Source organism: Ammospiza nelsoni, chromosome 5, assembly GCF_027579445.1.
Source record: "Ammospiza nelsoni isolate bAmmNel1 chromosome 5, bAmmNel1.pri, whole genome shotgun sequence".
Classification (NCBI taxonomy): domain Eukaryota; kingdom Metazoa; phylum Chordata; class Aves; order Passeriformes; family Passerellidae; genus Ammospiza; species Ammospiza nelsoni.
The window spans coordinates 63,076,530-63,102,257 of record NC_080637.1 but is presented as its reverse complement, the minus strand read 5'-3'; the positions used below and the strand labels follow the sequence as shown (position 1 = coordinate 63,102,257).

The window sequence follows — 25,728 nt, the reverse complement described above, 5'->3', positions numbered from 1 at the left end:
GCTAGAAAGTATGTGGCAATCCTGCAGATCATTTTTCCTGGGAATTTTCAAGCCCTTCTTTTTCTATTTCTAATTTTCAGTGTTGAAGCTCTTAGAAATGAGAAGGATTAGAATGTGGATATCGTATTTTTAAAATAGGTTATGTCTCCTTAAGCACCTACATAAGGGCAGTTTCAGAGACTTTTAACTAAGGCTGGAGAGCTCACAGCAATTCTGGAGCAACCCCAAGCACTGACTTTGTGTCCAGAGTAAGGTTAACCCAGGAATCCACTTTCATTTAAAAGAACCCAGGTACTGTTACACCTTATTTGTCACAGAACAAGCCCTGTCAATCTGCTGAAACAAGCTCAGGAAGAGCAACACCAGCTAAACCTGAGATTATCTGTGCCACCATCAGCTGCCTCATAGGGAAGGGACAGTTCCAGAGTCCAGACACCAAGAGAGGAGCAGCCAGACTGGTTTCTGCACAAAAAGGCAGCTTGGGCTCATTAATTTGAAAAAAGACACCCTCCTTCCTTTCCTAGACAGCAGCACTAAGTGTTAGCTAGAGAGGTTTTATTATGGGTGGTCAGTATTTATTTGTATTTGTTCTTGAGTCATCAGAGTAAATAAAAGTTAATTATTACTTAGAGATGTAGTTAATTAGCAGTTAGTGGGCTGACAGGAGTTCCTGCAGAAAAAGGTGTATTTTTGTTGAGTATTTTGTAAGACTTTTGTAAGGCTACAATTCATTTGTCTTCTGAAACCACACGAGTTAGACACAGAGCTGTTGCACAGGAAAAATCAATGCCATACACACACAAATACTCTGCTATAGGACATGTCAGCATAGCAGGTATGTCTGAGGCAAAATGGGCACCTTTCCAGCCTCCAAATTCCAAACTTCATTCCTTGTATTTTTCTAGAAGGAGTTTAAACCTCAGGTCATGCCTTTGCAATTGTACATTACTCCTTAGGCAATTCAAACTGTGTCCTTTTGTGCCTTTTTAAATGTGTAAACTTACTTAACGTGCAATGACTTTGAACTCACAAAGGGCCCCCAATTTATAGACTGTTAAAGATGTTTTTATTGAAGATGTGATTTTTATACTTCATTTAGGAGTATTTATACTATATTTAGGAGACATTTAGGAGTGTGTTCACTGAGGCCTTGGGTGTTTCTCTGTGGTAAGTGCTACTGTGCCCACAGGTCTATTAGCAGAGTGCAGCACTAAATACACAACTATAAATCACAGAATCACAGAATCACAGAAATTCTAGGCTGTAAGAGACCTGTAAGATCATTGAGTGCAACCCATGTTCTAACACCTCAACTAGATCTATTCTCCCACCCCATGGCTGCAACTTGCTTTCGAACTTGTGCAAAAGGCTGGACAGGGATTACTCTGCTTTAAAAAATGGCTGTCCCATATTTTAAGTTGAATCACTTTCTAATCAGTTTAGGCACAGATTATGATATCTTCAAATAAGCAGCTGGAAATAGAAAACATTTATGTGCTTGTAGGTACCACTGTCCCCTTTCCAAGTCATCTGTTTGCATGAGAAGTGATTGTGGCTCTGTGTATTTACCCAAAAATAACTGAGCAGACCTGTTGTGTCATCACCACTGCTTTGGGTAGTCGTGGACAGAGTGCTCACCTCAGGCATCCTGTGGCATTGTAGAAGATATCAGGGTCAGGCAGAACACGTGGTTTTGGGTAATCTCTGTCTGGCCAGCCCGAGTGGGGGATGAGGACAGCCTCAGTCAGGGTCTGCAGGGCTTCTCTGACCAGCAGGTGCTTCAGCTGGTCATTGGAGGACAGGTTCCACAGCAAACCTGCAACAGCCACGAGAAAATCAGAGAGGCAAAAAGACTCCTCTGCACTTTGACAGACTTCATCTCACAGCCCTTGGTGTTAATGAGTGAAGAGCCTGCCTGGCACTGATAATCTGGAGAGAAACAGAAGGGATTGGTAAATGCTCACCAGTCCTCATCCAGGGACATGGAAACAGGGGAAAAAAGGGGGCACAGTTACTCATGTGAATAAAGTAAAATCTCTACACAGTCAGTCCAATGCCCAGCCAAGAAGTGCAGCTTTCCATGGCTCTGCATTGTCCATCTGGTGCTATCACCTTCTCTATAGCCAAGCAGCACAAGCTGAGGGAAAACAAACTCACAAAAGGGATAGATGGGAGGCGCAGAGAGTTTCCAGGAGATCTGCTGGAAGACAGGAAATGCCCATTTCCAAGTTTCTCTAACACTTGAGAGCAAAATTTCTCATAGGAGGGAAAGCTGTTAACACTGGTTGGCTGCTACTGTCCAGACATTAGTCACTAAACAAATCATTCAGTAATGCTACAGACCTTGTCCACTCACAATCTCCAAGGCTAATTTCAAGTATAATCTTGTTGAACTTAACAGGTTCCATTATGTTCTGTTCCAACAGACAACAATTCTTTTTAAAGTCCTCTTCCCTTGGAAAACAACACATATTTCTGCTTTTCACTACAAAGACATTCATTGTTCCTCCAGCTTGCTGCTCCAAGTTTCACAGACCTCCTCCTCCACACACTGGCAGAGTATTAGTGAACATTCCTTTCATCGGCTCACAACAAGAACAACAACAAAAAAATGTTTCTTTTGTATCTCCTTACACTTTGAATTTAATTTCAGTTATTGTGAGCAACAGTAAAATCAAAACAAAAGCCAGCCAGAAGCAATCCATTCCTTCTTCTGGGATCAGCTCTTCAGCCTCTGAATCAGGGGATGAAAGGAAGAATGTGCTTTTCTGAAGGATAGGTAAGGCTTACAGGAAAACAGACAAGCAGTCCAAAGGGCATTGCTAAATGAAGCAAGTTAAGACAGAAGGGCACAAATGCAAGGAATGGCACAAGGACAGAATACACTTTGAAAAAGAAAAATATACATTTGGAATTACAGGTAGATACTTAGAATTGTCAGAAGAGAATCTGAGATACTGCTCTCACTATAAATTTTCCAACAAGAACCCTACCTTTACCCACAGGCACTGTTCCCTGGGCTCAGATGGATTCTCTCAGTGGGTGTGGATGAATTTGTGCACATTAGGAATTGTCTTTAGGAGTGGATTGTTTCCTTGCACCTATGCTATTTTCTTAGGAGCACAGTTTTCCCTTAGATGGTTATTTGGAAAAATGGGTGGGTCTGGTTTTAGATTTACATTTCTTTTAGTGACAGTTCTGCTCATGCTGTAATCTTCCCCGCAGGAAAAATTTTCTTTCATTTCTTATATTTATGCTGCATGATAACAGGATCAGGAGGTTAGCTGCTCCCTGGAGGCTCATCTGGCTTACCTTTAAAAGCTAAAATATTTTGGTTCTTTCATGCCACAGCCATTTTATTTTCTGTTCCTCAGTATGCTCTCCAAATACTACAAAACTCCAATCCTGTCTTAGGTCCCAGAAATGAAATGAAAATTTTGGAGGAACCTCACTCCTTTCCCAAGAGTTTTTTAAGTAGCCTGTGTGCCAAAGAAAGGACAGAGCCTCTGCTGACTTTAAGAGTATCAATGCTTTTGTGAAGCTCCCAAATTTAGTCAAATTCATTTATCTCCACACACTTGGGCTGCTCTCAGTCTTTTTTCAGCACAGTACAAGGCACAGTGGCTCACTCTGTGTTCCTAAGCCTGGGTCCTGAAGAAAATCCAGGCCATCAAAGTATTCCTTGAGAACACATGATAAAATATGGATTAATGTTAGGCAAGTGCTTGTCTGCATTAACACTGATGGTCCTCATAAACCAGTGACCTTTAAAGATAAGCTTCTAAGGCTGAGATTTACTTATCTCAAGTCCACCAGGACTGTACTTCTGACAGGTAATGAAGTACAGTATCAGAAAACTGCCATCTCAGAGTTTTAATTTCCTTTTCTCCTAAAACTTCCTTATTTCATATATATATATATATATATATATATATATATATATGTGTGTGTGTGTGTGTATATATATATATATACACCCATACATATATATAAAATATATAAAATATGTATATATTATATATATCTATATATATTTATATACACATTATACATTTATATATTTGTATACATTTAAATATAAATATAATATATTTATATATTATATAAAATTATACATATTCATTATATATTATTTATTATTATATATAAATATATATGAAAAATATATATTTTCCTACTTTTGTCAGGTGGAGTGCTTTAGTACCAAGCTTTCCACACAGCAGTAGAAACCAAAAACTTCCCTCTACTGAGCTTAGACATCTTTATAATCTATTGCATGCTTTCAATCCTTGGCCAGGAGTTTTTCACTACAGTTCAATGAGGTATTATCAGGTACCAAGATGGTTTTATAAATCTTTTATGGTCAAAGGCATTTAGCTGAATAGGATGCCATACATTTGGAAGTCCCTAATTTATATTCAGAGCAGGATGAGGAAAGACAAATGAACTTCTGGTGCTGACTGGTGTAAGACCAAATCTTTCAGAGAGATTGCATGCATAGATATGATATTCTACCAATCCTGTATGAAGTCAAAGGCAATGCAAGAGGTGAAATTATTTATCCAGTCCGCCCTTTGCTCTTGCAGGCTCCTTGCAGCTTCCTAGGGAGCTGGAAGAACTGTTCAAGTGATGGCAAAAAGTATGTCCTGGTGGTATTTTCATTAAGGTACCCAGTGCATTTCCTCCTGGCTGCACATTTGGTCTCAAACAAAGCAAGAAACACTTCTCTCTTGGTGTATTTTTAAAGTTGTCCTTTGCAACTGATAGGCATGAAAGCACATCATAATATTTTGTTTTACACAAACTACATCATCCTGCTTGGCATAAATATTTTTTGGTGTCCTCTTTGTTTTGTGAGTAAATATTCACGTTCAGTCACAACAATAATTGCTGAAAGATGTTCCTTTATCCGTTTCCACACTGGTGAAGGGGAAGACAGTAATATTCAGAATAGAATAGAATAGAATAGAACTCAAAACACATGTGAGTTATCATGCACATTTAACATTTTTGTCAGAAATTATGAAACTGCTAGCAAGGAAAGAGAATTGGCTTTCTGGCCACTCTGCCACCACTTTCACTGCTTCCCTCACTGGTCTGTGACAGCACTGAGAGTTAAGGCACTGTACAGTAAATTACTACGTGACCCAGTTCTGCAACTGATGAGTGTGAAAAACTTCAAAACATTTTAACATTGCAGAGCTGCAGCTAAAAAAACTGCTGCAGAACTGAGCTAAAAAAGAGCCAACAATACAAAGCTTTGTTCTCAAGCTTAGGGAGCAGAGTATTTCAAATACTTGAAAGAATGCAGAATTACAGAAAGTCTCAACATGTCTTTGCTTCAGGACAGGGCTGTTGGGCAATTTCAGTATCTTTTCACGCACTGCTCTCTTAATAGATTTTGTTCCTGGTGTCTTTAAAGCTCACTTGAAATAAATCCCCATTCATTTATTCATGTTTTCCATTTATAAAATATAAGCCCGCTCTTCCTTTGCATGTTAATTAGAAAGAATGTGGGTCACAAGCAGTGGAATTCCAAGAGGCACACTGGGGACTGCAGGGATGAAGCAGGAATCTGGGGCAGGGGGTTTGTGGGGAACAGAACAAGCACTTTCTGTCCAGGGCAACTGGGTGTTCAACTTCCAGTGGGTGCTGACTGCACAGAGTCAAAAAATTAAAGTTGAGCTGCTGTGTAAGTAGCAGGCATTAATTATGGTCCCCAGCACCCCTGGAATATCAAGGATTTAAAGCTTCCTGCAAGCATGCTCAATCTCTGAAGAAGCTTTAAGAGGGGAAATTGCAGTTCCCAATCTCTTGTTGCTGACTGAAAGACTGGTCTTGAGTAATGACCTTGGAATTTCACCCGGCGGGAATTGCTCAGAGCAGGTGACAAAGTTTTTGTGTTTAGTCACTAAACAATCGTGTACCTCTCCCTGAGAGCTTCTGCACTGCTTAAAGCACTTCACGCTCGGCTGCGGAGCAAACACTACCTGTGATTTGCTTCTTGGTCTCTATGTCCCGGGTGTGCCGGAGCAGGCGGAGCAGCAGCGGGATCCCTCTCTGCTCTGACACTTCCAGCTTGTTGTCATTGTCCTCAAACACCAGGTTCCTCAGAGCACCACAGGCTGCCCGCTGAATGTCCTCATTCTGAACCTCAAGGAGCTGCAAAAGCTTGGGGATACCACCGAGTGAGAAAACCTGACAGGAAAACAGAGCAGAGAATGCTCAGATGCTGTAAATGACAAACTCCCCTTTCCCCTTGCCCCAGCAAACGTTTAAATAGTCATAGAGACTCCTTTCCTTTGCTCCTATTTGAGAGACTTGGTCATTAATCATTTGGACATGGCTATTGACCTCTGGGCTTTTGTGTGACTAATACTTGAAATCCACAACTAGGAGAGGCAACATGTTTTCATAATTAATATCAGAGAGTGATGCTAAATCTCTTCCCACTTATGCCACAGATTTGTACCCTCTGACAAGACATTTAATCACTCTGCTCTTTGGCTTCCATGTTGGTGAAATGAATATTTGAGATTTAATTCTGGAACATTTATAAACAGGTTGTTCTTTTTTTTTTTTTTCCTCAGCAATCAGCCTGATGAGAAGACAGTGCTCTTCCCAATGCACGGATTGAAAGTGTATTAAAAACCAATACATTATACTTAATACTTCTTAGCTATGGCACACAGAGGAAGAATAGTAAAAGTAAGCATGAAAATGTAGAGCATTAGGCATTGTTAGCCAGCTATCTACTGAAAGACTACTTTTCAGTATTTAAGTCTTCAGAAAACGAGCTTTTGGCCCCAGATAAATGAAGGACTTAAAGGATGTTATTTTACAGTAGCTGTATGGAAAAAAATAGTTTATTGTGGAGAATGAAGAATCCCATACAAACTGTGATATGACACAAGCAAGCCTGAGCTGACTCAGGAATGAATTTACTATGGAAAGTTCCTTACATTAATGTACCATTGCCAACAGTCTCCTCCAGCATCTCAAAATGCCATATGGTTTTGTGGACAAACTCACCCTTGTGCAGAACCAACAGCACATGAAAGGCTCAGAAATCTGATACAAGTGTCCTAAACAGTCCAGAGTTTAACCATAAAAAGAATTCAATACAACCAGCAGGTGCTGGCAACACGAAGAAACGGAATGCAACAAAGCCTTTTGTCCTTCGTGGAGCAAACTACACAGCCTGGCAGCCTCTCCTCTGATCCACCTGTACAAAAGGCAGAGTTTCTTTGTCCTGCTCTGCTGAGCTGATTCCCCCTGCAATCCCTCAGCAATCACCCAAATGCCAGCAGAGTGGGATACAGGAATATCTGTGGTGCACAGACCAGGCTGAAGGCACACCAACCTGTTTCACTGCAGTGGATCAGCCCTTTTGACACCAATACTGTAGTTGTTTGGTTCCTCTAAATGTTTCTGCAGAGTTTCTGTCAATAATTTTAAGGCATTTATAGCTGTTGTAAAGGGAGTGCTATTTCAGCCTAATTTGCTGAGAATTTACAGCTATTGACTGGTCCTTCTAAATTTTCATTAGTAGACAAAATTCACTAAAATACTGAGAAGTTCACAGAAACAGAAAAACCACTAGACCCACAAACTCTCAAATATCAGGGAGCAATAGACAAAGAATGCAGGCTGAAGGGCTAAAGAGGGGACACAAGACCATGACAATGTGAACAAATCTGATGGGCACCAAACAGAAAAGCTCATTACAGGATAGACAGGAAAATGTAAGGCAGCTTCAGGCTGACTGCTCCAATCTGGACACTAGTCAGCCTCTGTTTTTCTGGGAAGCTGCCTGAGAGAAGTCTGTGTAGTAATCCACTTTCAAACATTCAGTTCTGAAGCTCTACCCTCAGTTTGAAGTTAAGGTTGACACCTGTACTGTTATTTTCTCCCAAAACTGACTCTGATGTATCCTAAAGCAGGTTAAAAGGACAGAGACACATTTGGCTGTCACTGAACTGAACTGCACTGCATGCCCATAATTATGGAAGTAAGGCTGGGATTACTGAGCATATTACAAACCAAAGCAGGTGTACACTTTATTGTACAGAACTGTTCAGCAGGAGAGACATATTTGCGTTCACTAGTGACATTTAAAGAAAAGGAAGAGAGAATATTTGTAATAGACCCTTAAAAAAAACTTCTAAGAGACTTAACCAGTTTCTTGTAAGAGAAAATTTCAAATCTTGAAAATTTGGTAAATCTAAACAATGTAGTAGTGCATGTGCACAGTTCCAGTGAGCCCTTCACATTTTTGCTAATCCATGTACTTTTTTTACACATTTGTGCAGTCCTAGCAAACCCTGATGCTTGGATAAGTTTGCACTGTGCTCAGAATTTTGTTTTTTGGGATATTTCTGCATGCAAGTCAAAAAAAAGGAGACAGGAGCAACTATATTGACAAAATTCAGCTCCATGATTTTTAAAGGCTGAAAGAATTTGTTTGTTTGGCAGAAAAAGGGCAAACTGAGTGGGTATACAAGTGGATTCAAAAGAACTGCAGCAAAACACACCAATGCATTTTAGAGAAAATATCTACCATCCGTATCCTATATGGTTACTCAGACTGCCTTCTTTCTTTTCATGTTGGCACATAGTGCCATAAAGTATAGAACAGAATAGAATAAAGTACAGAATAGTATAGAATCTTATTTTCTCTGCCTGATTGTAACTGGCAAAAGAATAGTGACTTACTTTTCTCCTGGCATCTGCTTTTTGGAAGCACTCATGCTGAATGAAAGTCACTGCAGCGAGGATCCTGGGGGTGGTCTGGGTATTTTCACTCTTCAGAATGCTCACTGCACGTTCCAGGGTCATCTCCACTTCTGGGCTCCTTCAAAGTACAGACAGAGAGATCTAGTGAAGAAAGACTGCAGAAAAATTACCAGTCTGGTAAAACTAGGATTTTTGTGTTTTTCATGTAACTCTAGCTTTCCTTAGAATTTTTTTTTTCCTTTCCAGTAGCAGAAAAGATCATAATGCCTTTCAGAGGTACTGACATTCAGGGGGAAGAGAAAGCCATAAATAGAAGTGTGGTTCTGGAGAAAGCAGGTCATGCTTTAGGTTATATATCAAAATGGAAATATCAGTAGATGTTTCTATCAGTGTTTCCAACCAGTGGATGAATGAAGAATGTGAAAGGGAGGATGAAGAAGTGGAAGAGGATCAAAAGAAGGCCATAACCATGCCAGAGTCACTATTACTGGCTGTGAAGATACTTTGATGTTTTCCTCAATAGTGAGAGGATTGATTCTTTATATTTGTCCTTATGCCTTTTATCAGTGTCTTAGCTCCCAGACTACACCTATGCAGGATTCAGAACCTCATTTTTTCAAAAAAGGAAGTTGTTCTTGTTTGAAATAGATGGGCAAAGCTATTTTTCAGGTGAGAAAAATAAGAATACCACTCATTAAACTGAGTATGTAGAGAGCCAATGTAGAGAATATCAAAAATATGTGCCACAACTTCCCTTCCAACTTCCAACATGTTTGCTTAAATGATTGATTGTGTTAGACTACCATATAAAAAAATGCAAAGAGAGGTCACCAAACACATTTTTTTTTCCCAGTAAATGGAACATAAAACAATTAATGGCACAATCAGGTGCATTAGCTCTGGGACAGGTGGTTATGCTCCCCAGACTTTTTATTTACTTTTGGTTTCAAATATGCTGCATGCAGATAAAAAAAAAAACTGGGGAGAGAAAAGTTGAGAAGAATGTGAGCATTCTTTTATTTTGTTTTCAATCCAGAGCATTTTGTAGTAGGAGCTGTGCCACCAGCCAGAAAGGGATGAGAGGGCAGTCTGTGACCCACAGCAAAACAAGCAGTAATTGGCAATAACTCCCCGCTGCAGAGCTACCAGAATCAGAATGGTTTACTTCATAATCATCTCAGTAAATGAATCTGCAGTTAGACATTTTAACTCAATTGCCTTTTACATTAAAATTAGCACCTGGGAAGTAGATTAACTGAAGTTGAAACTTTATTTTTTTTTCTTTAAACTAAGCAGAAATATTAAATAATAATTAAAAATGCTCAGAAAAGTGGAATATGGAAAATTAGCCAGATGATATTCCTTCTTTTTACTCTGCAGTGGAACTGAAAAACAGGCTTTTCAACCTTTGGTTTTAGTTATGTGTCTTAAATCAGCAAAGGTTTTGAGAGCATGTTATAACCCTGCCCCTGTGACCATGTCTACCTGTTGGACACAGCAATAATTTGGGAGTTTTGTGACCAAATTCAGTCACCTTCTATGAGCAGCAGACATCTCTGATGTACTGAATTGTGGCATTTCAGTGACCAGCAGCTGAAGAGGAATGGAACCATGGGCTTCCCAAGGTCAAGGATGAGCTTATCCCTCAGGCCACACCAGAGAATTTATGTGGGACCTCAACATCAGGATGCCAGGGGTGTTCTAGGGGAGTAAAAACCTGAGATGGACACATGGACAGGCAGACAGTGCATTTCTAGGTGCTGGGTGTAGCTCTGCCCTGAGACTGACAGCAGCTCTGTGGCATTCACATTCTCTGAAAAATCCCTTTGCCCAGGATTTTTCTCCTGGGAAGCTGAGAAGCCTCAGAGAAAAATGAAAACAATAATTATCTCATTTGCTTCTCCTCTGTTGTGCTCATGTGGAATGTGTTTGGAGACTGTTTACCCACAGGTGATTGTTTCATTGGATTCTGCTGTGAGTTGTTTTCACTCTTTGGCCAATCAGGGCCAAGCTGTGTCAGGACTCTGGAGAGAGTCACGAGTTTTCATTAGTATCTTTTGATAATTTAGTAATGTATTAGATACTTACTAAAATGCTCAAAGGATACTAATGAAAACTGTATTCTTCTGTATTTTTTAGTATAGTATAGTATTCTTTAATATAATGTAGCATCACAAAATAACAAATTAGTCTTATGAGAACTTGGAGTCAGATGCATCATTCTTCCCTGCCATGGGTGCCTGCAAACACAGTGCAGCTCCCCAGTCACAGTTACCCCTCCATGCAGCAGGCAGAGGATTTCTCTCCTGTTGTGCACTTCCATACTTGGATTGCTCTCCACTGGATAAAAGTAACATTCCCTAATGTTTTATCTGGCAGCAATGAGGGATGCAATACCATCTCTGACCCTCAGTGGCATTCATAAAACTGCAGCACCCTAACTCCTGTCAAAACAGAATTTGATGCAAAGATTCTGTTCCCACCCTCAAAGTATTTACAGGCAAACTTAATTAGCTCTGTGGCAGAGTGACACATGAAGAGACACCAAACAAATGGTCAGCCAGGCAGAGGTTGTTCAACAGAACAGTGATTTGACAGATTCTGATTTCAGCTTAATTGCCAAAGTATACCAGTTTTGAGACAAATACATTTTGTGTCAGTTTCAGCACATTTAGACGTCAAATTCTGCAAGCAGCCATTTCTCAGACAGCTTCAGGTTGAGCTTCTCTCTTTCCTAAGCTCTTAATCATGAGGATACTCTTAACTGATTCACTTCACCAGAAGATACAGAGATAGCATCTCTGTACTTTGATTTTTCTACTTCACTTTCATAGCATGAGCTAATTCTTTTACAGGAAGTTTGAAAATGCATTTGTGATACGTTTCAAATATTGTACACAATATTTGAAACGTATAACACTTTACCTACACAACTATTTTGCATTCTCTGAATTCACTTGGAAAGACTTAAATTGTGGCCTGCATTAAAAAAAGTACAGGTTTCTGGAAAAGTTAAATGACTCCAGAAACAAGCTTATCTTTTTTCTCCTATTTACATTATTAAGGGAGCAACAAGTAAGGTAGCAATATGTCAGATAAATGCAACCTTCAAATAAGAGAATGAGAAATAACAAGAAAACTGAGAGTGTCAACAAATTCCTTGAACTGAGAGAACTTCTGGCAAATGCTGAACCTAAAGACTGTCCCTTATGGAATTATGCCATCACAAAGATTTCCAGCAGATCACAAATCTTCTATCTGAGTTGACATGGTCACATTAAAGCCACTTGCACAATGACTCAAGACTGATTTTTACATCTGAAGGTATTAAAATATTTTGGTTGATGCTCGTACAGACAGACAACCAGACTCCAATGTCTGCACCTGCAAAAGAAAAGCCAAAATTGCTCCTACATGTAATTCAAGATAAAAATTGTTGGTTGTGGCTCAGAAATGCATTCTAGAATGTGCCAAAAGTGAAGCAGATTATTAAATCAATGGGATTAGTGTTTGTAAATTGTTTTACTGAAAAACAAAGTCCTCCCTACTGAAAAACAAAGCCAGGTACCTATTTTCAGTATTACTACTCCACAATCTTTAGCTGTTGTGAGCTCTCAGCCACTTATTTGGAATTACTAGCAGCAAAGTCTGAATACTTATAAGTCAACATAATTAATGTCAGATCTCCTAAGTCCTGCATCACCCAGAGGTGAAAATTTATGTTGAGAACAGAAGTGAACAAAATATGTTTGTAAATATAATCATAACACAAAACATTTACTTGACAACAAAAAACACCTGATCTGCACATGGCAGTGATATCAGGTGATGCCTTTTCTCACAAAGAAAGAAACTCAGAAAAAGAAGAAAGATAGGTCTTCAGAAAAATGAACTTAACAGCTACACAGTTATGGGGAAAAAGCCATGTCTTAATAATGCTGTTGTAAATTACATTAACTTAGCAGAAATTTTAGGATCCCTATTTGAATTCTGAAACAACAGCAAAAACCAGAATAAACATGCAACCTTCTCCTGTATACCAAGTGGCTTGTTCTGTCCACTGAAATGTAACAGCTCTGGAAACATTCAAAATTATTTTAAAATTAGAAGATATTCACTCCTGAGAGGAAATTCAGAAATAATACAATTTCTCTTTTGAAAATGGAAGAGATTTTAAACATTCTGAAATCTCTGGAAAGGAATTTTTGGTGGGGGAAGTAATTTTGGGAAAAAGCCCAAACAACCCTTCCAGAATTTTAAACGATTTTCATGAAGTCTGGGGCAGATTTGGGACTTTTTGTCATGGAGCTAACAGAGTTTCAAATTAGGATAACTCCCTCAGAGCATGCAGGATCTCATGGTGGTGGGAAGCTCTGGGGTCTTGTGATTCAGAGCAGTTTGTATTTGTTCTAGGGAGGGATGGTGCTACAGAAAAACTTCTGCCTGTGTTTTACTTGAAGTTTATAAAAACTAAGAGGTGTCCTTGAAACCATGGAGGATTTTTAACTGGAAATTGTCAATCTGCCAAAAGCTGTCCCACTGCTACTTTTCTGACCTGTTCCCGTGAGAACCAGTGCTGATATCGTATGGGCTCTTGTGAGCACAACATTTGCCAATATGATTTTGTGTATTACTCAGTGACTGTTTCATGTCTCCTGATAAAGTTTATAAAAACTAAGAGGTGTCCTTGAAACCATGGAGGATTTTCACTGGAAATTGTCAATTGCCAAAATATCAAACTGGTTCTTTTCTGACCTGTTCCCATGAGAACCGGTGCTGATATCGTATGGGCTCTTGTGAGCACAACATTTGCCAATACAATTTTGTGTATTGTAACTTAGGCTGTAAATTACTCAGTGACTGTTTCACATTCCTGATAAAGTTTGTAAAAACTAAGAGGTGTCCTTGAAACCATGGAGGATTTTTAACTGGAAATTGTCAATTGCCAAAATGTCCCACTGGTACTTTTCTGACCTGTTCCTATGAGAACAGTGCTGATATTGTATGGGTTCTTGTGAGCACATTTGCCAATTGTGTATTGTGATTTAGGCAGTAAATTGCTCAGTGCTGTTTCACGTCTCCTGATAAAGTTAACTCTTGGCAAAAGGGTGTTCCAAACTTCAGCAGGAGGTGTACACCTCAGACTGTACATACACTTTTTTCTCCTCTTTCCTCCGTTGCACTGGATGTGACTTTTTAAAAGCCAGCGTACTTTCTGCCTCCTCTGCACGGATATTTCATGAACCAAAGGCTATCAGTTGACTTTCTAACGAGCATGTTCTTGTCAGCTGTGAGAGCCCAGAGCCAAAGCAGGTCCTTTACTATAGTAGGAGTCCTAGTAAATATCTGTGTTGTGTAAGTGGCTGTGCCCCAATCCTAGTTGTTCTAAATGGGCTACAGCTCCAAAGTCCTTAATTGGGCAGCAGCTGTGGCTCATGAAGGCAACTAGGATAAAAGGCTTTCCAGTCAGGGAGAGCCTGGAAGGAGCCCTGACTAAGAAGCAGCAACAAGCAGAGGAAGAAGTCTGTGCTGTGAGGAGCTGCCAATGAGAAATATCACCGAGAAGGTACAGGACTTTAGAAATACGATTGCAACACTTTACTGTGCTTACCCCAGCTGAGATCCATTGAGGGTTGCTTGCTCGCTCTGCAGGAACCCATTCCTCCCCGCTGCGGCCACGGCAGCTGTCACTGGCATCCTCTTCCCATCCGTTTCTGCGGTCACACTGCCAATGGAAGCTGGCTGGGAAACCTCCCTCCTGCTCTGGGTGTTTCTGAAGGCGGTTTGGTAGAAGCTGGACCTCACAGAGTGCCGGTTCTGCGACAAGCGGGACGCGGCCGGGGACCGCACTTGTCCCACGGCGCTCTCCGAGGCCAGGTAGTTCTCCTTCTCCAGGAGGTTGCTCATGCTGCGGCTGTTGCCAGGCTGGTGGTGCAGAGGGACAGCGGGGCTGGGGTAGGCACCGTCCAGGAGAGCATCACTGGCAGCCCCCAGGCGGGAGTGCCTCCTGAAGGAGCGGCCCCTGTGCACGGAGTCGCGGAGGCTGTACCCCACGATCTCGGAGCGCGCGTAGCGCGGCGGCACGGTCCCGCTGCACCTCAGGACGTCTCCTCCGTGCCTCAGGGACAGCCCAGCTGAGATCCCTCCATCGTAGAGATAATCCTTGGGTATGTAGGCCAACCTGTCCGGGTTTCGCTGGGGTGAAACCTCCAGTCTCTTCAGAGGCTGCCTGTGAGCTCTCTCCTCCATCGTCCTGTAGGCAATCCTCGTCCCCCAGCCGTTGGTGTAAGAGGATGGGGAGCCAACCTGCTCCAGGGAGCACCAAACAACAGGAGCCACAGTAAGGTCACAGAATTTAGGATTAGCAGCAGAGAAACCAAACCAAGACAAACCAAACCAAGACAAACCGAATCAAACAAAGTAAACGCAAAAATTCTACGGTCTGATCTTAGAATCACAAAAAAATACGTCAACGTTGCCAAAATCATGCACCAGTGGCGCTTGTTGGTACCTCCCTCATGGAGGCAGGAAGAAGCACAGTCTAAACATCAGGAGGCAAAGGCTAAGCATCCTGTCTTTTGTCATGAAATTAAAACAGCTGCATAGGTCAATTAAGGCAGGTAATGAACAGTTTGATTATTAATGGAGATTCTTCTGGTGAAACTCCAAAATCAGCTACTAAAGCTAAATTAGGATTAGCAGCAGAGAAACCAAACCAAGACAAACAAAACCAAAGGAAAGGCAAAAATTCTACAGTCTGCTCTCACAATCAGAAAAAAAATACGTCAACATTGCCAAAATTGTGCATCCAATGGGATTCTGCCACACTTCTTGGTACCTCCCTCATGAAGGCAGGAAGAAGTACAGTCTAAAGATCAGGAGACAAAGCCTAAGCATCCTGTCTTTTGTCATCAACTCAAACCAGTTGCATAGGTCAATTAAGGCAGATAATGAACAGTTTGATTATTAATGGAGATTCTTCTGGTGAAACTCCTTGGGCCAACATCTGCTACTAAAACTAAATTAGTATTAGCAGCAGAGAAACCAAACCAAGAGAAACCAAACCAAACAAAGGAAAGGCAAAAATTCTATGGTCTGCTCTCAGAATCACATAAAAACCCCCCGCGAATGTTGCCAAAATTGTGCATCAAATGGGATTCTGCCACACTTCTTTGTATCTCAGTTATGAAGGGCAGGAAGAAGTACAGTCTAAACATCAGGAGGCAACGGCTAAGCATCCTGTCTTTTGTCATCAACTCAAACCAGTCGCATAATTAAGCCAGGTAATGAACAGTTTAATTATTAATGGAGATTCTTCTGTTGAAATTCCTCAGGGATTAGCACCAACATCTGCTACTAAAGCTAAATTCAAGTCTGTTTAATAGACAGAAGAAAATTAATCAATCAGATATATACTAAAATGTTTTGATATTGGCGATAACCTTATTAATATAAAGTTATTTAGCACTTGTGTTCATTTGTGGTAGGATCTAGAAAAAGATGGTTCCTTCTCTGACCGTTTGAAGCCTCAATTCTTACACTTTTTCTTTTTCCATTCAAAACCATCCGGAACTAAATCAACTTGAGACACTATCTGACCTTGAAATACAGGAGTCATGGACCAATTTTTTAAAAAATCAGTAAGCATAGGGGCATACAACCATAAAAGAAAGCTCCATATCTCCACATTGTGTTACAGTTTAGAAATATTACAGGCATTTTTTAAGGTAAACTGAGAAGTTTACACAAGCTTTTAACTGAAGAAACAGTGCTTAGCAGACAGATGCCAGACTGAATTCCCTTTATTTCACTGTTGAGGAGATCCTGAGGGTGACAGATGACTCATGAAAGGAGTAAAGGTTATAGAAACTAGCAGGCTCAGGCAAAGATCATTGGATATATCTGTTTATTCTACAAAAGTTATGCAAGGATATCTTTATCTGTTGTTTGGGGACAATTAACATTTTTTGTGAAGTACTAGACCTTGTGGCTTTTCCCAGCTTTTACACTTTTTTCTCTTTTCTCCCCAGCCCCTGCCTGGTAAACTGTATTATTTTTTTGTGATTCCTATGTCACCTCCAGCTTTCCTCTTGTTGCTGTCTTCTGGAAGGAATGAATTCAGGTCAAATATTAGGGACTGCAGGACAGGTGAGAATAGAGGATGGGAGGACAGAGAATGAAATGTGTTTAGGTAAATGATTCTGCCCCTCCCTGTACAGAGCCAAAGCTGCTTCACTGCCTGGTCAAAAGCTGGGCTATTGCTTTTAATTACAAAACACCATTCTTGAGTAGTCTAAAATTAGGAAATAATTGCCCCCTTCATACACAGTTATCTACCAAATAAATGTTTCTGTTCTCAAGCCAAAATGCTTTCAGTTTACTGAACTGATTGTGCAGGAGCATTGCTATCGAGCTGTGGCAATTTCCCACTCGCTCCTTCAAATAGGTCCAAAACCAATTATGAGCTGTGTCAAAAACCCTGCAGAAAACCAATTATTTATCTCAGCATTCAGGCCATGACCCCAAGAAAAGCTGGTCAAAATAAAAAGATAATTTATGATTACATGGTTTGGAAACACCATTGTGTTGCCAGGACTGTGCTGCTGGAATTCTTATAACGATAACACAGGTTACAACAGGAGTATTGAAAATTATAAGGAACCACTCTACATTGTGAAAAATAAAGTATTTGTGAAACTAAAGCAATCTGTTTTCCTTTGGTTTTGGATGCTGAATTCTGTTTGCCTGGTCACCCTGAGGTGCAGATGTGCTGACTGAGCTGCTGTCTTGTGACAGGGATGAAGATCTGTCTTGTCACAGCCTTTGCCTCCATGGAGTCTAAATATGATTTTTCATTTTCTACCCTGATGCCAATCCTCACAAACCCAACAGGACTGCAAACAGCCCATCTTTAGGATTGGCTTGAATTTGGCTACTGAAGTCATTGGAAGGAAGGGAGAACATGAAGAGATTTCATTGTAAAACCCTCATTTTATAAAAATCAGGCTTTAAGAAGAAAACAAACAAGCAAACAAACCTCGTAACACCATCTAAATGCTATTTATTTGTGGCAACAAAGTGAATAAACTATGTGTGTGATACTATTTTTATTTCTACTCATTGTCTTCCTTTCCTCACCTGGTTTGCCTGGTAATATGAGAAGCTGTAGGGAGACCTTGGTGCAGAATCATTCTCAGTGATGCCCATGTTGTAGACACGCTCTGGTACACTGGATGCACGGTGCAGGCTGCCTGGAAACAAAAACTGATATTAGCAAGATCTTACCAAAACATGGCATTCTTATAAAGGATGATACATAATACTGGTATAATACTGGTATATACTGTATAATACTGGTGGCAGTCAGCACTGACATTTTTGTAAGCTGAAAATTGAACAGGGAAATGATGGAGGGATATTTGCATTTTCCCAAGGATACAAGCCATTTTTTTTTCAGTTCCCTGCGTACTTTGCTTGAGAGTTTTTTTTAGCTTTTAGGAGTCCAGTGATTCCTGCAGCTGTGAAAAATGTTTCAACAAAGCAAGCTGATACTTTAAACATCCCAGATAACAAACTGATTAAGAGCTGAAAAACAGCATCACTGAACTAAGAACACTTATTTTTCACTGTAACCACTTTGAATGTACATGCAAATATAAAAATGCACGGTTTACCATGGCTGACTGTGTACACAAGAGATGAAAATATTGCAGCTGTAGACTGGAGCTGAGAAACACAGGTTGATGTCTGTATTTGTTACTGTGCATGCTAGAGATGCAGATTTCACCATGTACAGCTGTACACAAACTGCACACACTGAGAACAGGCTCTTTATTTCACAGCTGTCTGCCTCAGCTGCTGCTGTTTCCTCTCCCTCAGGTGCCAATTTAATGGCAGAGTATTGGAGCAAATAATGCCTCACTGATCTCAGTGCTCCACCAAAGAGTCTGTGAACAAACTCTACAGCTCATGGTGCTGTAAAGTTGGCTTGTCCAGTGGCACTTCAAATCTGCACCTGAAAGCTTCCAATAATACCAAATATCCACATCTTCTCTGGTTATCTGCTCTCTTTTTTTCCATGACCCAGCTCTGAAAACAGAGCAGCACACTGTGGTTACTTCTTCCAGTAAAACCCCAAACAGGCCCACAAAAACTTTGAGCTGTTCCTTTTTTTCACTCCTTTCATTTTCAAGGAGGGGGTGCTTCTATTAATGAAACTTTTAAAAGCAACAGATATTAATGAAATAATTATTCATGAGATTCTCATGCTACTACAAGAATCTGCACAGAGGAATGTAATTAACACAGGTTTAAAGAGGTGAAATAGAAGTTGAAAGCAGGACCTCAAATCAGTCATAAATGGCCCTACTAGGCTGAACAGGCAACAGTGGTCAATAAAGAAGTTAACTGGCCATCAGTTTTCAAAACAGCAAATATTACCTGAGGTACTGCAGAGAAGAAATCTAAAGAACCAATTGCTGACTTGCCCAAATTTATGTATCCCATAACACAGTAAAATACAATACAATATAATGGCAGAATGTGATAATTTGAGGCCTAATTCAACCATAAATTGCAATTATTTTGCTTGTATAATCATACTTTCCAATTCTCTCATTTTGGCAGATTTAAACATGTATGAGGTGTTTGTTAGGACACATTCACAGTAACTTTGTGTCATGAGAGTGGAATGGTGCAGCTTGGTCAGACTCATGATTTGGATTGCAATAATTCCTTCCTGACATTACAAGGTTACCATAGTCCAAGGGTTACCTGAGCACATGAGAAAGAGGCAGGAGTAAATTGTTCTCTTATACTCTTATGCAAAAAATTCACAGAAATGTGCACCAACATCCCAAATCTACAGATTTATATTGATGTCTCATTTGTGTCACATAATTCCCACAGAAATGTATCATTTCAGGTGCCCAGTAAGAGTCCATCTCAGCTAAGTGCTGGCTTTTTAAAGATTCACTTTCTTCACTGCTGCATATTAAAGGACTTTCATACAATGAATCATGAAATATAAAAACCCATAAATTTCTGTTTCTTTACAGTTTGTATTTTTTTCCTGTTTACTGTACTTAGTGAGAAAGTATTCTCAGTTATCTACTTAAGGCACAAAAGGCCCTTTCAGCAAGCAATTTTTGCGTATTTTAGATAACTCTAAGCTTTTTTTTATTGAAAATAAAAATACAAAAAAGAGGACAAGTTAAAAATAACAAGGCTGCCCATTAACTGGCTGATAAACAACATATCTAATAGTTCCCTCTTAGAAAAACAAAATACAGTAAATCAAAAATTGTACTATGCAGTTATTTTTCAAGCAGTCCCCTTTTTTTACCCTGTGAAATTATCCATCAATAAAAATTTTTCTCTTTCAGAGATGAACACAGTACTTGTCAACCTATGGAATTTCACTTGGCAGTTGTGTCTTGATTGCTCTTATCACATCAGTAAGTTATTCTGCTGGCCTTTTACCTGTAGATTTATTAGGCAGACATGAAAGGCATGGTTTTTACTGTGTGCTGGTTAGTTGTGCCAAAAGTCAGTGTGGTAAAGGAGAAAGTGGGAACTGAAGTGCTGTGCCTTTGCAAGAATTATGAGATGCAGAATAGGTGACCTGATCAGGCTTCCCTCAGCTTATTTTCACTGTACTACAAAAACCTTACACACCCAGAGCAATGTTTTGTTCTTTGATTTTAAAAAGCCGAGAATTATTGGTTTTAAAATTTATATTATGTTCTTTTTTGCTGTTAGGACCAGTACACTCTGACTGTGGTTCTCAGTGGTTTATTTTATATTAATATTACTTATATTATTATTACTTATATTATATTATTATTACTTATTATTACTTATGTTCTATATTATTATTACTCTTAGGACTAGTACTCTCCGACTGTGGTTCTCAGTGTTTTAAGTCTCCCAAAAACTGTCTCCTCAGGAAATAAGCACAAGATTCAGTTACTCATCCACAGGGGACAAGCACTGTTTGAGAGGCCATAGGACACCACACTTGATTTCCAGCAGCCACTCAGGAAAAAAAATGGGTTTGCTGCAGGCCCTGCATCATGTCTGTCAACCCATAAGGGTATTTTGGACAACCCAGGCACCTCAGACAGCATCAGACACCCATGTGTGGGCAATGGAGTGGAGCTGCTTATCAGCTGTCCCTCTGCTGTCAGTGTGAACTAAAACAGCCGAGGAACACCCTGGATCTGGTCAGTGGAGGAGGAAAACTGAGCCCCTCTGCTCTTCTCCAGCCTAAAATAAAAGCTCTGCAGAAGTCACCTGATACTGCAACAGTTACAAGAAAATTCTGAGTCCAGAACAAATAATTCCAGTATCAGGAGGCAGGGGCAGGCTGTGCAGATGAGAGAGCAGAAATCCCATCTGCCTCCAGAGAGGCTCTTCTCAAAGTTCCCTTTGTCCCCCTGGAGGTGACAAGCCCAGCACCTCCCAAGGCCTTGGGAATTTCTCCCTGTGGCTGCAGACAGACCACCCTAATGTCATGTCTGCTTTGCTTTGCTTTCAGAAGCAGCAATGATAAGAGACATCTCTAAGATATCTGGAAGATGAAAAACGCAATTATCTCCGCTAAGGGGCTGGGTGTCTCAAATCCCCCTTAAATCACAGACAGGGGGAACTCTCTGATGTGAGTTTTCATATTTGAATGGATACCATGAAAGCCAAATTTTGGCTTTGAACTTCTCAGTGCAGTGATCAATGTATCTGTACCTGTACACATCAGTGCAAGAGGACCTGAGGGACTGTCACACACCCTGCCCAGTGCTCACTGCCCACTCCTGCTCAGGGCACCTCCAGAGTGGCACCCTCCCATCCCTTTCTGTACTTCAGCACTCAGGATGGACTGAGATGATGACATTTAATGATGGCGTATCAAAACCATCACTGAATCCCTTCATCTCCAGATCAGAGAGCCTTCCTTTTGATGGTGCTCCTTCATCACTCTGCCAGCACGTGCCTGGTCCCAGAGGAGCTTTTCTAACATTTTGTGTTGGTTAGGACATTTACACAAGAAAAAGATTTTTTTCTGGCTCAGAAAGCAGAGGAATGTAACAACACCAACAAAAACTGAAAGTCAACACAGATATTTTTTCTACTTCCTTATCCCAGAAAGATAGAAAATTACGATGGAACAGTTAACATGCCAGCATTCTGAAAAATAGAAAGCTAAGGACAGAAAAGTGCACAGAGTCCGTAAAAGCAACTGTAACAAGAAAATACTTGGAATTCTAGAAATTATCAAATGTGAGGAATAAATAAATCTCTGATTTCCTTCATCTTATATCTGATGCTGTTTATTTGGAAATCACGTAAGATTGAATTCAGCTTTTATTTTTTTGTTTGTTTGGTTTTTTAATAAACACACTGTGTTTATAAAACTTGTTAGAAAAAGAATCAGTCCACAGACAGCAGTTCATGAGGCCATTTGGTTTTGTGTGATAGATTACTTAATTCTGCCCTCAATTTTTACAGTCAGATAAGGCATCCTGATTTACATCCTGCAAAGGATGCCTTAAAGAGCCAATCAAAATCCAAAAGGAACAAGAGCAGAGGCAGGTGGAATGAAGTTTAAAAGATTCCTAAAATGTACATGAAATAAAAACAGCATGTGCAACAAAACACCAGTCATTAAAACCTCTGATTCCAAATGCCACTTTTACTTTGATGAGGTGGAACTACCTACCATTGTACTTCCATTCCTAAATAGCATCCAGAAATTTGATATGACTGCTTTAGTTGTTCAAAACTTTTAAGTGCTGTGGTTTAATTTATAAAGGCTCAGCAGTGGGTAAACTGGTCAAGTTGCAGCTGTTGTTGAACTGCTTGAAAAGCTATTAACAATCCTTGACAACATCTTGAAAAGAGTTGAGCACATAGGTAACTTCATTCCTTTGGCAGCAAGTGGAATCCTCAAATCTGAAGATTACTGGATTTCTATTATCAGAAAGAAACATACCCTCCAAAAGGGGGGAAAGGGCATGAAACAACAAATATATGGGGGTGGGAGGAACAGAAAAAGTTCCATATAAAAGTAGTGCTGCAGGCTAAGCAGACACCTCTAATTTGAAACTCTAGGGAGAAATTATGCTGGCTGACAAACTGCTTCTTGTGGCTTCAGAGTTTCAGTAGAGTATAGTCAGAGTAGAGTCAGCAGAAAATGGGTGTGCACTGATGACACTGGGCAAGAACTGCTCCTACCACTGATTTTTCACACCCAGTGGTTATGTGCTGGCTAATTTGAGGCATGCATGTGAACACTGTGGCTCGGTATGCACTAAGTGCCTTGCTGAGCAGAGTCTGAAATACTCCTGCAGACAGCACAGTTATGTCACAGGGGAGCTCCTGCTCCCTCTAAATCTGTGTAATCCTCCATGAAACTGAAAACAATGTAAGAACCTTGATGAATGTAGCCAGAAAAAGGCTGTAATTCACAGAAAGGGGTGCTTCTGCATGTAAAAAAGGGCATATTTTTAAAAAGTTCCCAACACATCAGAATTCTAATGTTTCTGAAAGCATGGTCCATTTTTGAGGAAGTCTGTATAGAAAGCACATTGGGACATACATACAAGTTTATGTATATTTTTCAGGAAAGCCAACATGTTAAATGCAAGACTGGCTATGATTCACATTATATATATGTACAGGTATTATACATATGTATAAATTAATGGACTACATTTCAATTTTCATTATTTTTTTCTGAGTTTTACAGTGGGACTAAAATTTGTACGGCAACTTGCCCATAAAAATAAGTTTGAAAGAAGAAAAGTTCCTTTTTTTGCATGAACAAGACATGTTACAGACATGCCACTTTCCACCCCTTATCCTGAAGTTTAAAAGCTTTAGTGTCTCAGAAATGCAAGGGCATCAAATACTTGACCTTTAGAATAACAAAGCAAACCAAGATAACTATCCCCAGATACATCAGGTCTGTTAATGTACTCCAGAGAAGCCGGGATGACTTGGGGGTAAGGGGAACTCTGTTTTCATAGTGGTTTATGCATGGTTTAGAGGCATGAGCTCAGGTTCACCACACTGTAACATTAAAAAGCTACTCTTACAAAGCTTTTTGCAGGCTCTCTGCTGAGAGAAAAAGAAATTAAGCTACCCTAAAAGTGTTTAGAATGGGTATTTAAATTACAGCAGCCAAGCTAAGGACGTGCATGTTTGGGTGTGCACATTACACACCCATTACATACCCATTTATGTGATTTGTACAATTGATTCCTACAACCAGAACATGTCCATTTTTGCCATGAGCTGTTTTTTAAAATAGAGGCCAGACAAAGAACAAGAAAATATCTTTCTGCCTGTCTCTTAAGATAGATGAGTGAAGCATGGTTATAAAGACTTTTGTTCTCACAGCTTTTAGCAAATGAAAGGTGACAACTTCTTTAAGGACAATGGAGCAACAGGGCAGGTAGCCTGAGAGTCAGCCATATCTTCCCATTTAGAAACAAAATTAAAGTTCCATGGTATATAAAGTTTTGATGAACAGTTAAGACTAAGCCCCTGGAGCATCCTGCCTTTAAGCCCAGCAGCTGGCAGCCACCCTGCGGTGCCTGGGGCCGTGGTCGGGCTCTGCTTGGGGCACAAGGTGTGGCCGCGGGTTTCCTGATTTCCCGACGGGTTTGGCCTCCTGGCTACGAGATCTGGGAAGCGAGGGATGGTTGACGTCAGTTTGCAGCACGCATGTGAAAGAGCTGGGTAAATAATGTCTGATAGCGTTATCGTTCTGCGCTCCCCATTCATGCCTTTCCTACAGTTACTTTTCCAAACTTTTTTTTTTTTTAAAATTTCACGGTTAAACAAGGCAAAACTTTTCCTATGCTTCCCTAATTTTACTTAACAAACAAGAGCAGTGGGTAAAGCTAAAGGCATTAAAATAAGCACATGAAGGGGCTGTTGGATTAGGGGGATTTCGCACAGAATTTCAGCTCGGTTCCCGTCTCGGGCAGCGGAGAGCCTGGAGCGGCCCCGGCACACACCGAGCACGGCGGGGCTGGGAGGGGGAAACTCCTGGGTGGGAAAAGAGTGAAAGAACAGGCGACAGAGCCACGGTTTTGATTTAATGCCCGAGCAATCCGCACGCCCCAGGGCCGGGAAGCCGCGGGGCCAGCAGGGTCCCATCCCGGAGCGGTGTCCCCGGTCCCATCCCGGAGCGGTGTCCCCGGTCCCATCCCGGAGCGGTGTCCCCGGTCCCATCTCCCGTCCCGGGCGGGCACTCACCATTGTAGAGCGAGCCCCGGCTCTTCCTGGCCAGCGTCTGCTGGACCTGCCGCTGGATCCGCAGCGCCTTCTCCTCCCCGGCGCGATCTCCCGACAGCTTCAGCCGCTCCTCGGAGGGCAGCGCCAGGCTGGAGCTGTCCAGCTCGCCCAGGATCTGCTGGCCCAGCACGGTGCGGATGTAGCCCTGCTCGGGCCCTGCTCGGGCCATGGGCTCGGCTCGGTTCGGCTCGGCTCGGCTCAGCTCGGCTCCGCGGACCTGTTGCGCCTCCGCCGCTTCCCGAGCGCCGGGGCCGAGCCGCGCCCCGCCCGCCGCACAGGTGCCAGGCACGGCCCCCTGCCCGCCCCGCCCCGGCCTGACGGGACCGGCCCTGCCCTGCCCTGCTCTGCCCGTGCTGCTATTCCGCTCCCCTGCCCTGCCCTGCTCGGGCCGTGCCGCTATTCCGCTCCCCTGCCCTGCCTACAGGGGAAAAGCGTCTGGGGGGGGCTGCCCGGCACTGCCCGGCACAGCTCAGCCCAGCCCGGCACAGCCCAACCCAGCCCAGCCCGGCCCGGCACTGCCCGGCACAGCCCAGCCCAGCCCGGCCCGGCACAGCTCAGCCCAGCCCGGCCCGGCACTGCCCGGCACAGCCCAGCCCAGCCCGGCCCGGCACAGCTCAGCCCAGCCCGGCCCGGCACTGCCCGGCACAGCCCAGCCCAGCCCGGCCCGGCACTGCCCGGCACAGCCCAGCCCAG

General features: G+C 41.6%; 1 protein-coding gene across 2 annotated transcripts in view; it reads right to left on the bottom strand.

Moving 5' to 3' along the window:
- PKP2 (plakophilin 2) overlaps positions 1-25,233 on the bottom strand; it is a 42,556-nt gene extending 17,323 nt beyond the window's left edge. Inside the window, exons 1-6 of one of the 2 annotated variants that reach the window (XM_059473032.1) lie at positions 24,997-25,233; positions 17,875-17,987; positions 14,348-15,042; positions 8,716-8,854; positions 5,991-6,198; positions 1,639-1,816 (exon numbers count right to left, since the gene is read on the bottom strand). In XM_059473032.1, the coding sequence (XP_059329015.1) occupies positions 1,639-1,816; positions 5,991-6,198; positions 8,716-8,854; positions 14,348-15,042; positions 17,875-17,987; positions 24,997-25,204 (1,541 nt within the window). In that variant the 5' untranslated portion in view covers positions 25,205-25,233. The remainder of the gene's footprint in view (positions 1-1,638; positions 1,817-5,990; positions 6,199-8,715; positions 8,855-14,347; positions 15,043-17,874; positions 17,988-24,996) is intronic. The other variant, XM_059473033.1, reaches the window with a different exon arrangement.
- Positions 25,234-25,728: the final 495 nt, after the last annotated feature.